Source organism: Podarcis pityusensis, assembly GCF_964106645.2.
Source record: "Podarcis pityusensis genome assembly, chromosome: 16".
NCBI lineage: Eukaryota > Metazoa > Chordata > Lepidosauria > Squamata > Lacertidae > Podarcis > Podarcis pityusensis.
Window position 1 is genome coordinate 38,190,495 of NC_138041.1, and position 14,175 is coordinate 38,204,669.

General features: G+C 42.6%; 1 protein-coding gene across 1 annotated transcript; it reads left to right on the forward strand.

Annotated features, from left to right (window-relative positions):
• Window positions 1-958: 958 nt before the first annotated feature.
• On the forward strand, window positions 959-7,107 carry LOC308464824 (vomeronasal type-2 receptor 26-like; the record flags this gene model as incomplete). The annotated part of the gene is made up of 5 exons (XM_080984411.1): window positions 959-1,246; window positions 2,099-2,944; window positions 4,134-4,361; window positions 5,167-5,293; window positions 5,762-7,107. 5 exons carry the CDS (start codon window positions 959-961, stop codon window positions 6,661-6,663), a joined length of 2,391 nt encoding a protein of 796 aa, XP_080840537.1. The 3' UTR covers window positions 6,664-7,107.
• Window positions 7,108-14,175: the final 7,068 nt, after the last annotated feature.

Genomic DNA, 14,175 nt, shown 5'->3' on the forward strand with positions numbered 1-14,175 from the left:
CAGATTATGCACTCTCAGGAAAGAATAAAGTGGGGGAAATCTCAGCCTGCCGGAAATGGCCTTGGTATCCGAAAGGTTGTGGTGGGTTAGGCAGATCACTCCACTGACTTGCAAAGGAGAAGGTGAGTGATCGAAATAGTAACCTAGATGCCCAGGATAAATGATGTGAATTAAATCTTACCCTTCCAATGAGGATCGGTTATCAAGGGAAGAAGGGCTGGGCTTTTCTTCCTCTCCATCCAGTTTTTTGGGATGTTGCTTCCTTTCCCTGGGAGAGTGACCTCTCCATTAATTGGAGACCACATCCCTTAATGAAAGATCACACCCCCTCTTCAACTCAACCCCAGGCTGTTTCCCTTCTGAGCCTCATTATTTTTTAAGCAACAAAAAATATGTTGCTTTAAGTTTCCAGGCACCTGAGTTCACTGAGGAACGATCAGATCTAATTCAAGATGCCTTGTTAATAGTATGCAGATTCAAGGATGTGAACACCTGAATCGCCTGTGCTGATTTATCAGCATTTGTAGTTGTAGTAGTAATCAAGCTTAGATTGTTCAAACAGAGATGCTCCTACCTGCAGGCCATAGGGCCCTGGGGGCAGTGGATCAAGTGAGTAACGCTTGGAATTTCAAAACCCCAGCTTAGCATCTTATTGGGTGTGCTATATCTATTGTAGATCACCCTGAATTTGGAGTGAAAGGTGGTGTGAAGTATAATTGAAGCCTATTCTATGCATTTGAAATATTGCATAGGACTTGAGCAAGATAAGAATCAGAAGAAGCTTCTCTGGATTGACATGATAGAAATATTTCTTAACAGATTCAAAAAATAATATGGGATTCAAGGCTAAATGTCTGTTCTCATCTGATGTATTTTTCCCTCATTAGAGAGATAAGTAGATATGTAGACAATGTCCTTTTCTATAGAAGATGCAAAATGGACCTCTCATTGCAGGCTCATGACGCAACTCTACCAGCACATTGTGGCTTTGGTATTTGCTGTAAAGGAGATAAATGACAACCCACAGATCTTGCCCAATGTCACCCTGGGATTCCACATCTTGAACAGCCATTTCGTTGCAAGCTGGACCTATCATGGCTCCATGGAGCTGCTTTCTGGATGGGGCAGACTCATCCCCAACTATAAGTGTGGTGTTGAGAACAGTCCAGTAGCCGTCATCGGGGGACCAAATTCTGACATCTGTCTCCACATGGCAACGGTCCTGAGTATCTACAAGATGCCACAGGTAAGAGAGCCATTGGAGAAGCCATTCACGTTTCTCCTGCACTGCATCCTTTCACGCTGTAGGTTGAGGGATTCACAGAGATGTGTGCATTGAGTGTGGCCATTTAGGATGCTATTCACATTTCTGTTGGATTCTATCCCTTAAGGTCCCAGGTTGATATTACAAAGTGTGAATGACTCACAATGAACAAAACTCATCCCTGCACATAATACACCAGAATACAAGGAACAACCATTCTGTCCTGAATTCTGTATGACATGTTTGATTTCTCAGTGCAGGAAAGGCTAATTCTCTCCTCTCCAATATTTAAGCATTCCAGCACAGAATCCATGATTGAGGTTCAGATGCAGTCCAGTCATCAAAAATCATCATTGCTTGATTGGGCTCAGTGGCCTTTACAAATGCATTTTAATTTTATTTTTTCCCAATTTATGGTTCAAAGAGCTGTCCTATGGATTCTTCAACAGAAACTAGCTATATTTGCTCTTTATTCTGTGTTCACATGTCTGATACTGTTTACTTATATGTTCTGATGGTGACATTCACATAGGAAATTTAAGGGAGAAGTGACCCTTGCAGTGCCTTTCCCTTTATTGAGAATATAAGGGCAGCAAAGACCTTAGACTCTATGGGTGTCTGAGCGGGGGGAAAATGTATAAATTGAAGTATTTCAAGAAATCTAGCCACTCCATATAGTGCCCCAATATTCAACTTTTATGTGTGTGTTTTGTTTTTTTAAAAAAATTAATTTTTCTCTATGCAGACTCATCTGTGTCCATTCACCATAAGAGGGTATATAAAAACACCAAAGTGGATGGAATTTGCAAGCATAATTTTTACAATTATTTTCAGTTCATCTATGGCTCTTCTCCTATGCTGAGTAACCACATCCAAGAAGAGTTCCTTCACCGAATGTTCCCTGATGTGGCTCATCAGTATAATGGGATTCTCCAGCTACTGCTGCATTTCAGCTGGATGCGGATTGGAGTGGTGACTCTGAGTGATGACAACGGAGAGAGATTTGTACAAAACATCCTTCCCATGTTTGCCGGAAGAGGTATTTGCTGCGATTATACAGAAACATTTCCCAAACTAACCTTTTCAGGTGAGTTTATGGAAATGGTGGAGGACGCTTCTAAAATAATCAGTGTTATTATGGGTAGCACCGCCAATGTCGTGGTTGTGATTGGTGAAATTCAGACCATGATGGCACTGAGAGTAATGCCCACCTTGGCAGAAACAATCAATATGCCAGTGGACATCAAGGCAAAAGTCTGGATTATGACAGCCCAGATGGATTTTACATCGTTCTCCTTTCAAAGAAATTGGGACATACGCTTTCTCCATGGTGCCATTTCGTTTGCAGTTCATTCAGCTAATCATCTAGGATTCCAGAAATTTCTTCAGAGGAGAAACCCTGTCACAGAAAGGGAGGATGGCTTCATCAGAACTTTCTGGGAAGAGGCATTTCTTTGTTCTTTTGAAAAGAAAGACAATGATCTCTGCACTGGGACAGAGAAGCTTGAGACTCTTCCTGGGTCTGTCTTTGAAAGGAGCATGACTGCCCACAGCTACAGCATCTACAATGCAGTCTTGGCAGTGGCACATGCTTTACAAAACATGCATTTCTCCAGATTCAAACACAGTGTAATGATGGATGAACTAAGAGGGAATAGGCTGGATCCACAGCCATGGCAGGTAATGTCCCTCTATTGCTAATATAGAATAGTTCGCCATCTTTCAGGGTGCAAAAATAGTTCCTTGACTGTTTAGAAAGCTCTTTTTCTTGTTGTTGTTTAGTCGTGTCCGACTCTTCGTGACCCCCTGGACCAGAGCACGCCAGGCACTCCTGTCTTCCACTGCCTCCCGCAGTTTGGTCAAATTCATATTAGTAGCTTCAAGAACACTGTCCAACCATCTCGTCCTCTTCTCCTTGTGCCCTCAATCTTTCCCAACACCAGGGTCTTTTCCAGGGAGTCTTCTCTTCTCATGAGGTGGCCAAAGTACTGGAGCCTCAGCTTCAGGATCTGTCCTTCCAGTGAGCGCTCAGGGCTGATTTCCTTCAGAATGGATAGGTTGGATCTTCTTGCAGTCCATGGGACTCTCAAGAGTCTCCTCCAGCACCATATTTTTTTCTTTTTCTTCTTACCCTCATCTTTCAGCATAGAAATGTGATAGGACTGCTATATCTTTCAATTTAAAACACTAGGGCCACATCTGCAACATTAAAGCACTCTTGTTTCACTTTAAAAGCCATGGCTTCCACCAAGGAATGTTGCGAACAGTAGTTTCTTGATGGTCTCCTCACAACTCTCAACTCCTTTAAGCAACTTTCCTTTTCATAATTCTTTGGGGGAAACCATGACTGTAACAAGAGTTATTTAAATATATGGTGTGGATGAGCTGTTAGAATTACTGTGAACAGAATCCGTGATCTCGACCTTATGCAGAGTTGAATTGAATGTTCTCCACCTCTGCTGCCTTCTGGGATATCTTCCAGAGAATAAAAGGCTAAAAAGTAAGCCCTACACAGATCCAGAGTGGAGTCTCTTAGGTGGATGGATGTTATTTTCTATGCTTCCTTCTGGCAACCCCTGAAACCAAGCTGGTGCCAAACGTCCTGCTCTGCTTTCCTTTTGACCACATCAGCAAGACTGAGAGGGGAGCCTTGTCCTCTGGGCAGCTCAGGACTGTCCAGGCTTGCACCCTGGGGAGGACACTTCAGTGCTGCTAAGACAGCGGGTTGACCTCACCCTTGGAGCCACACTCCATTGTTCTCGAGACAAACAGATGCCAACAATTGGAAGGAAATAATATCATCCTGTTATACATCTGTCTCTTTCTAATACCCTCGTGGATTTCTTCCCTCTTCTCTTCACTAATTTAGCTCCACCACTTTCTGAGAGGCATCTCATTTAACAATAGTGCCGGGGAAGAGGTTTCATTTAGCCAGAAGGGGGATTTGGTGACTGAATTGGATATCATCAACTGGATCACATTCCCAAATGACTCCTTTTTCAGAGTTAAGGTCGGAATGATGAACCCCCAGGCTCCCCTAAGCAAGAGACTCTCCATTCATGATGATACCATCACGTGGCCCATCAGGTTCAACCAGGTAAGGTCCATTTCAGAGTGTCCCCAGACATTTCCTCAATGCTAAAAAAAGGGGGTTCACTATTCAAACTCTGAAACATCTATTCCAAGATGCAACTAGTTGTGATTTAACTCACCTCCTGAAGAAGACAGGGAACCAACATTCAACTGAAAACAGCACAGGCAGTGGGAAGCTTAAAATGGCAAAATGTGATATAGAAAGAAGTTGGATAGGTGGGCTTATTTATAACTGAATTTTAAAAAGAAAACAAAGTACAGAAGAACCTCATCACTGTTCTTCATTGTTTCCCCAAACATTGCTGTAGCATAACATAACAATACCTTGTTTGGGCCTCTGAGATTCTCAGATAATGTTCAAAGGAGCCCACAGCTTAAAAAATAACATAGTTAGGAAGTGATGAAGCAAATGGCATCACCCAAAGTAATTGTGAGAAGAAAGGAAGACACCCAGAACCAGGAAACACTGGCAACTTGGATGAAGAGCAGAAACACCCAAGAACCTAAGGATGAGGTGTGAGCCAAAGTTCTTAAAGGCCCCATAAAAGTGGGTTCAGGGTGTTTGTGGCCTGCTCAGTGTTCAGCAGGGGACATTCAGTATCAGACAGTGGGAGGGCAATTGCTGTGAAGCAAAGAACAGAAGAACCAAGGGCAGCAGCTCCTTGTAATGTGAACGGTCATCCTGATCTGATTGGCACTTCAGACATCCTGCCAGTGTGGGAAACAGGGGGGTAAATTTGGCCCAATCTGAGGAACAGGTACGGCATGTTTAAGTCAGAAATTACCATCTTCTTTCCTTTTTTGGACAGGCACAACCCCTTTCTCTGTGCAATGAGAATTGCCAATTGGGCTACAGTCGGACCAAGAAGGAAGGGAAGCTACCTTGCTGCTATGATTGCATCCCGTGCCCAGAAGGGAAGATTTCGGATCAGAAGGGTCGGAGTTTTTTTATTTATTTTTGGGGTATACTAGTCATAAGAATTGTCAAGAATGATCCAGTACATGAAAATTAAAATAAGTAGAGAAGGAAGGAAAGAGAATGGTGTCCAATGGTACCAGTAAGATGTACCTGTTTTGGAGCATAGTCTCATATGCTCATGGAATGCAGAGGTAAGGATTTCAGCATAGCAGGAGATGATGGAAACAGGGAGAACTTATGATTGGTGATATCCAGGTGATGAACTTCTCTTCTTCCAATTGTAGTGAAGACCTGCATTGCTCTGGAATCCTAAGTAAATACAGCCCTCTTGTATATAGAAATAATTGGGCCAAACACCTATATATATTTTACCAGTACTGATCCAGCAGCCATCATTCAAGGCTTTCTGGCCATTTGCCTTGATTTCTTCTGGGCACAAAACGCTTCACAAGTACAGTATAGTATTTTTCTTTTTTCTTTTTCAGACATGGACGACTGTTTTGAATGCTCTGAAGATCAGTATCCAAACAGTGACAAGGATGGATGCCTTCCAAAAGATAAAACTTTCTTGTCTTATGGAGAACCGTTGGGGATCAGTCTGGCCACTTTTGCTGTCTGCTTTTCTTCCATCACAGCTGCAGTGCTTGGAATATTCGTGAAACACAAGGCGACTCCCTTAGTCAAAGCCAACAACAGGAACCTCACCTACGCTCTCCTCCTCTCCCTCCTCCTCTCCTTCCTTTGTGCTTTGCTCTTCATTGGCCAACCTAACAAGCTGACATGCATCCTACGGCAAACTGCTTTTGGCATGATCTTCTCAGTTGCCATTTCGTGCATATTGTCCAAAACCGCCATTGTGGTTGTGGCTTTCATGGCTACCAAGCCAGGGTCCCGAATGAGGAAGTGGCTGGGGAAACAACTGGCCAGCTTCATTGTTCTTTCCTGCTCCCTTATTCAAGCCACAATCTGTAGCATATGGCTGGCAACTTCTCCTCCTTTCCCAGACGTTGACATGCACTCAAGGACTGAAGAAATAATACTAGAATGTAATGAAGGCTCCACTCTTATGTTTTATTGTGTCCTGGGATTCATGGGTTGGCTGGCCATTGTGAGCTTCACGGTGGCTTTCCTAGCTAGAAAGTTGCCTGACAGTTTCAATGAAGCCAAATTTATCACTTTCAGCATGTTGGTGTTTTGCAGTGTGTGGTTGTCCTTTGTTCCAACCTACTTGAGCACCAAGGGCAAATATATGGTGGCTGTGGAGATCTTCTCCATCTTGGCCTCCAGTTTTGGGTTACTGGGTTGCATCTTTACCCCCAAATGCTATGTTATTTTACTGAGGCCTAAGCTGAACAGCAGGGAGCAGTTAATTAGAACAAAGAATTAAGAACTGACAAGAGTGACTCACTGGTCCAGGCAATTCTTTGTCACTGGAAATACTTCTTTCCAGATCATTGTCAGTTGGATATGAATTAATTGAACACATGAAGTTAATATAAACTGAGTTCCATATTTAAGTTTAGTCCCGGTTCATCATATCTCAATCGGCCATGATTTATCCATACACGTGGCACCTCATTCGTTTCTACTACTCTCCATGGTCCTGACAGCAATGTAATCATTGTGAAACCAAAAGGAGTATTTTGTGAGGTTATTAACTGACATATAATTTCTCAACCCACCACCAATTATCTACACACCCAATATTACATATCACAATATAAAATCTCCCCTGCCTGCTGATAATAGTTCTTCAATAGTCCTGTTAGATCTACTTGAGTGGATTGAGAAGAGTGATAAGGGATGCAAATTCATCCATCGGATACAAACTTTTTGACCCTGCCTTAATCTATTAAAATTTTTGACCCTGCCTTAATATATTAAAATTTATTCAGAATTTTTGCAAATATGCACAGGAACACATATATTTGACTCATAATAAATACCTTGCCATCCCGCTCAGGAAAATCTTGCTGAGACCTGAGCAAAAAGCAACTGTAAGAATTACAGTTTATGAGTGACCCATGAACTACACCAGAATTACCCAATTTACCATAATTGCATCTCTTAATTCTTCTAGTTCCGTGGTTCCCAACGTGGGGCACAGGGGGGCAATTTGATTTTTAAGGGGGGCAATTTGAGAATGAATTATGAACAGATAATGGTCATTTAAGCTTCCTCCAAGCAAACGGGAATTCACTTTTTGAATAATAAAAATTATATGTCACACGGAGGGGGGCCTCAAGATTTTAGAGATGCTTATATGGAGCATGGCAGGGGGAAAGGTTGAGAACCACTTATTATATAACCACTGCTCTAGTTAGTAGGGAATTCAGGGGTCAGATGTGAAACTAAGAACCAAGACTAGAGGATGCTATTAATACACTATCTACTGTACCATTTGAAAATGGGGCCATGAGACACGAGTCTCTGGACTCAGCTATACAGCTGCAAATAAAACGTTTTGTGTTGCAAAGTGCATTGGGGATGATGGACTATGGCAAATTCAGTCTATTTTTGCAAGACTTTATCTACTTAGAAGCAGCTGTTCTACCAGCAAATTTCAATCATTTGTGACAAAAAGATAACAATCATGGTTTCTTATTTTTAAAATTGTCATAAGAATGCATAGGCAAAAATCTATTTAATTGTTGGATTTGGTTATTGTTTCGTACCTGAGTGTAATCAGTTTTAAGGAGTTTATTCAAGTTGTAATAAGAACAGTCAGTCCTCAGGTGTGCTTGTTGCTGGGGGGCCCCCAGACCCCAGGTTATATAGCCTGTATTCACACCTAGGTCATACTTGATAGGCCAATTCAAACTTCCCATCAGGAGCTGGATTGGACGGCTCCTATGGCCAATCAGATTACTACATTCTAAAATCCTACATGCCTATTATTCTTAGATCCCAGCTCCAGACATAACACTGAGACAAACCAGGCAGCCTCTGAAAACTGAGCTCTTTTGCTGAATCAGGGCCTTTCACCTAGTGCATTTTTTCCACCTAGTGCAACCCCCTCTTGTACCTATGCTGTCCCTAGTCTCCCCATTCAGGAGAATCAAGAGAGAGCTCTGCTGAAATGTGATCGATATGTTTTCATCTTAGAGAATCCAGAATTCTGAGCAAGTTATTATTTTCCCTATAGTTATGGAATTATCTATAATTACTACTTCTCCAATTCCTTAGACAGTTCAGCTGGCCGCTAGCAAAACACCACAGATGGAAGAAGGCATTTAAGATCTTCTGTGTCATTCAGAACTGGAAAAATAAATAGATAAAGAGAGTTCCATTCTGTTTCTGGGACTAGAGACACACAAGGCTCTGATAAATGAAATTTTGCGCCATACAGCCCTGGCTTCAATCATCCAAGGGAGTGGTCATTCAAGCCAGACTGTACAATTCAGTATCATGGCGATGTTGGTGTAGGAAGAGATTGATCGGTTTCTATCAAGAAGATTTTTGTGCAAGATGGAGGTGTTATTGGTACTGCTAGCAGTGCTACTTCCTCAGGCAGTGTGCATGGTTCCTGTTTCTAGATGCAATGTTAGTGACCCTCTTCTTATCCATCACAAGTATTATCAGCCAGGAGACCTTATAATTGGTGGCCTTATTTCGCACATCTTCCATTTTTTAAGTATGCTAAACTTCAAACAACGTCTCTCTTCTGAGCTCTTTGATGACCTTGTGTAAGGAATTGGGTTTTCTTAAACATATCGTGTATCTGTCCTGATATTCTTCTTTTTCACAGCTTCGTTTTATATGCATTTCCAGCTTATATGGAAAATCTTCTGCATGACAGCATTCTGCTCTGTATATGACTGAAAGCATTAATTCAATGGTACATTTATTCTCTCTCAGTTTTGCCTCAGTGTATTTGAACAGCTCCTGTGGGTGATCATAAAAGGCACTGTCTGAATTATCTTGTTACAGCTGAGTTGAATTGTCATAAGCTAGAATGTTCTGAAAGATTTTCAGATTTTTATTTTTATTTTGAAACTTTCCACACCATTGCAGAATTACAACCCTCTCTTGGGGAAAAATAAAGTGGGAAAATGACTTCCATGGTTTAGCCATCTGTGAATAGGGCGGAGAACATTGGGTGCAACTGTTAATCTAGTTTCAGATTTTTTTAGTATTATTTAATACAGTCAAACCTCTTCTTACATCTGCCTCCACTTGAATCTATTTTGCCCAACGTCCGCAGCAAACCCGGAAGTAACCTGCGGGTTTGTGGCCAGTTGTGCAGGCGCAAGAGTGGCGATCACCACCCACGCCTGCATACAACAGCGCCTCTCCCAGCGACCCGTTTTGACCTCCAGACGGACCTCCGGAATGGATTATGGTCGCAGGTAGAGGTTCCACTGTATCTAATATTTTGATATTTTACAATAAAGTCTCTTCTTCCATCCAATTATCTTAGCCCACCGCTCCTTTCATTCATTAGTGTTGCTTAATTCGATAGTTTCATTCCGCATTAACTCAGCTGAAATTTCAGTGAATTTCAAAAAACTCTAACTTTTGGAGAAATCACTTTCTTCCCAGAGAGTATTTATATAAATCACTCTCACAAATGTTGCCATCCATAAATGCCTCTTTATTTTCAAAGCTATAAACTGGTACTTAATTGATCAGCTGTGTAATGTGCAAGCGCATCATAGAAACAGTTAGGGATGGACAGATCAGTATATATTTTGTCAATTTCACGTGTGTTCACTCATAAATCATTTGTGTTCCATTTCCATACTAATCTGTGATTTTAAAAAAAACACCCTGTAAACTTATATTTTAATATGTATTTTATTACACAATTCTAAATGTGCTTTAGAATAAAACACGACAAATTATTTCTTTCCATAATTTAGTACTTTGGAGAACTGTGAAATTTAAAGGATTATTACATGGATTAGTCTGGGCAGGGCCAGATTTAGGTTTGATGAGGCCCTAAACGACTGACGGTAATGGGGCCCTTTCTAGGTCCAGCTGTCCTTTGTCAACAACAAATTGTCACTTTTTTGTTGTTGTTGAATATATGCTATATGGTAATTTATGGACCTAATAGGTATCTAAAGCCATTTGCACATAACAAAATATATATTTTATCAAAGTAATTGTTGAACTGATATACAATTAATACAATTTTTACCACTTTAATTTTTTGGGGGGCCCCCAAGAGAGTGGGGCCCTAATCTATAGCTTGTTTAGCTTATACGTAAATCTGGCACTGACTCTGGGTAATTCAAATTGGGTCACTTAACTTAAAAAGTTGGGCCGAACAAAAGACCCCTCCCTTGCTAGGAAAAGTTTTGTTCATTAGAATTATGTCTGACATACTGCAATCTATTTGCTTTATTATTTATACTTTCCCCCTATTATTAAATAATCTCATTATCCTTAAGAGTTGGTATATTTTTGTTGTTATTGTTGTTGTTATATTGTTGTTGTTGTTGTTGTTATGATGTGCATCTGAACTATGTTAGCAACCTGTGCTCCTTTGGCAAACAATATTCATTGCAACCTGATTATATGTCAAGTATTCTGTATTGCGTTTCCATGCGCTCCTCTGGTTCGCCAGAAGCGGCTTAGGCATGCTGGCCACATGACCTGGAAAAACTGTCTGTGGACAAACGCCGGCTCCCTCAGCCAGTAAAACGAGATGAGTGCCACAACCCCAGAGTCGGCCATGACTGGACCTAATGGTCAGGGGTCCCTTTACCTTTACCTTTATTCTGTATTGCACCAATCTACCAAGACTGGGGACACCGGTGGCTCTGTGGTCTAAACCACAGAGCCACTTGGGCTTGCCAATCAGAAGGTCAGCAGTTTGAATCCCCGCGACGGGGTGAGCTCCCATTGCTCGGTCCCTGCTCCTGCCAACCTAGCAGTTTGAAAGGATGTCAAAGTGCAAGTAGGTTAACAGGTACCGCTCTGGCGCGAAGGTAAACGCCATTTCCGTGCACTGCTCTGGTTCGCCAGAAGCGGCTTAGTCCTGCTGGCCACATGACCCTGAAGCTGTACGCCAGCTCCCTCGGCCAATAAAGCGAGATGAGCGCCGCAACCCCAGAGTCGTTCACAACTGGACTTAACTGTCAGGGGTCCTTTACCTTTACCTTTACCTTTACCTTTACCTTGTATATCTGAAGACGTGTGCATGCACACGAAAGCTCATACCAAGAACAAACTTAGTTGGTCTCTAAGGTGCTACTGGAAGGATTTTTTTTTATTTTGTTTCGACTACGGCAGACCAACACGGCTACCTTACCAAGAGATCACAAAGACACTCCCATAGTCAACGCCAACAACCGGAGCCTCACCTACGGCCTCCTCATCTCCCTACTGCTCTGCTTCCTTTGTGTATTCCTATTCATTGGTCAGCCTGAGAAGATACCATGCCTCTTTCGACAACCTGCTTTTGGCATTATCTTCTCAATGGCAGTTTCTTGTGTGTTGGCCAAAACCATCACTGTCATCATGGCTTTCACGGTGACCAAGCCTGGGTCCAGGATGAGGAAATGGATCGGGAAAAGACTGGCCTTTTCCATTGTTCTATCGTGCTCCCTTATTCAAACCACTATTTGTGCTGTGTGGCTGGCAACCTCTCCCCCATTCTTGTATTTTGACATGCACTCAATGACTGAAGAAATTGTTCTGGAATGTAATGAAGGTTCAATTATTATGTTTTACTGTGTTTTGGGCTTTATGGGCTTCCTAGCCATTGTCAGCTTCACTGTGGCTTTCCTAGCGTCAAACTCATCTTACAAACAACAATGCACTAGAAGGAGCCAACAACAGTTCTCAGCACTACGGGGTTACATTATTCACTCACAAAGGAAGCCCCTTTCCCCCTCTCTCCATAAAGTTAGAAGAACCAAAGATTTTCAGCACAGCTTCAGGTTTTGGCTGCTCTCATTGACAAAAAACCATGGAGTCAAGTGCTAAAAATAAATCCTTTTTTGCAACCCACTGCTGATCTCTATTGGCTGTGTTACTAATAGGAAGGAACATGACTTGTTAGTCCCAGGAATACTGTACTCTTAGCCTCTTAGCATAACTTGAGTTTTTCTCATATCCCATAAAAGCTCTTTATCTCAAAGAGGCCACCGGCAATTAGAGGATACAGTGGGGTGGTAATTCTTGTCAACCAGGTTTTGTAGTAATTAAATTATTGTGTAGGGCACTATTTTGAATATTCGTAAGAAAGTTTGTGAAATAAATCCATTTCTAAGACTGTATTCCCAATTGTTGTTTTCAGGGGGGGAATTAAAAAATAAATAAATAAAAGAACCACGAAATATTTGTTTGTTTGTTGCACTTATATCTCACATTTTTATTCAAGGAGCCCAAGGCAGTGTATGAGGGTCTGCCCTCCATTTTATCTTCACAACCCTGTGTGACCCAAGGTCACCCAGTAAGTTTCAGGACTGAGTGGGGATTTGAACCTGGGTCTCCCAGTAAGTCTGGAAGATGTATTGATACATTGTCCAGAACAGGTTTGAGAGCCAGAGTATGGTGACAATTACCTGATTTTTGACCAAGGCAGTATACTGCAGGTGGGGCTTACTAGCTGGCTGGCCAGCACCTTGACCACCTTCTCTGGCTGAGCAGGTGGGCTGCCTTATTCCTCCCTATGCCAGGCACTGGTGGAACTGTGGAACTGTGGAAGCAGCAGCAGCTTGACCACGGTGCCTCGCAGTGGTGGGGCCAGTGCTCCTTCCTTTTCCCTCTGCATGCCAGGCAGTGGCGGTGGCAGGAGCAGTGGTGGTTTCAACCCAGTGCCTTGCAGTTTTCAATGTGGGCCGGGACTCCTCATTCGTGTGAACGGTGCCATGCCTGTCCGACTTCACAATCTCCTCTCCCTCTGTGCACCCTGGGTGTGGGGCCAATACTAGGGCTGGGCGATGTATCTTGGCTGCTTCTTCCCATCCTATTTCCTCCTTCCTCCTTATTTCAGACATCGTGATGTATCACTATATTGTGATGTTTACCTGGTGATACAGCACGACGTTGAAAACCTGATATCACCCTGCCCTGTCTCCCATGTCCTAGTCCGACACTCTAACCGCTACACCACACTGGCTCTCTATAGGTATACGTTTAAGTATACTTAAACCTCATATTTTCAATGGTTAGTTAGCTCACAGCTGCAATGGGACCCCCCTTTGCTCCTCAAGCACCTCATGGACCAACTCAACACTTTGCTGAACCAAGGAATGGGTGAGAGACTGTTACCTCGCTGGCACAGCAATCTGAAGTAGGAAGCTTCACTCTCAGAAGGCACAGATCTTAACGCCCTGACTTTGTGCTCCTCTTGCTCCAAGATTGGGTATATCCCTTCCCTCCCCTAGTGGTTACTATGGCACATTGCTGCAATCACTTTCTCTAAGACTTCTGGGTACTTAGGGATCCTTAACTGTTGGCAGTGCCAAAGAATGCTCCAGCTACCTCACAGTTGCACTCATTTCACACACTAGCAAGGTGTAAAATTCTACAAGGCAGGCTTAAGCAGTATGTGGACCGAGAACTCTCAGAAGTGCAAGCTGGATTTCGAAGGGGCAGAGGAACCAGAGACCAAATTGCAAACATGCGCTGGATTATGGAGAAAGCTAGAGAGTTCCAGAAAAACATCTACTTCTGTTTCATTGACTACGCAAAAGCATTTGACTGTGTCGGCCACAGCAAGCTATGGCAAGTTCTTAAAGAAATGGGAGTGCCTGATCACCTCATCTGTCTCCTGAGAAATCTCTATGTGGGACAAGAAGCTACAGTTAGAGATGGGCTGACCTCCAAGTACTATAAGACATTAAAAGACTACTTGATACAACCTTTGATGGAGGTCAGCAATGAAATTTTGGAGGGGAAGAGGGCACCGGAGTCGTGGAAGGAAGCGTTTATCACATTAATA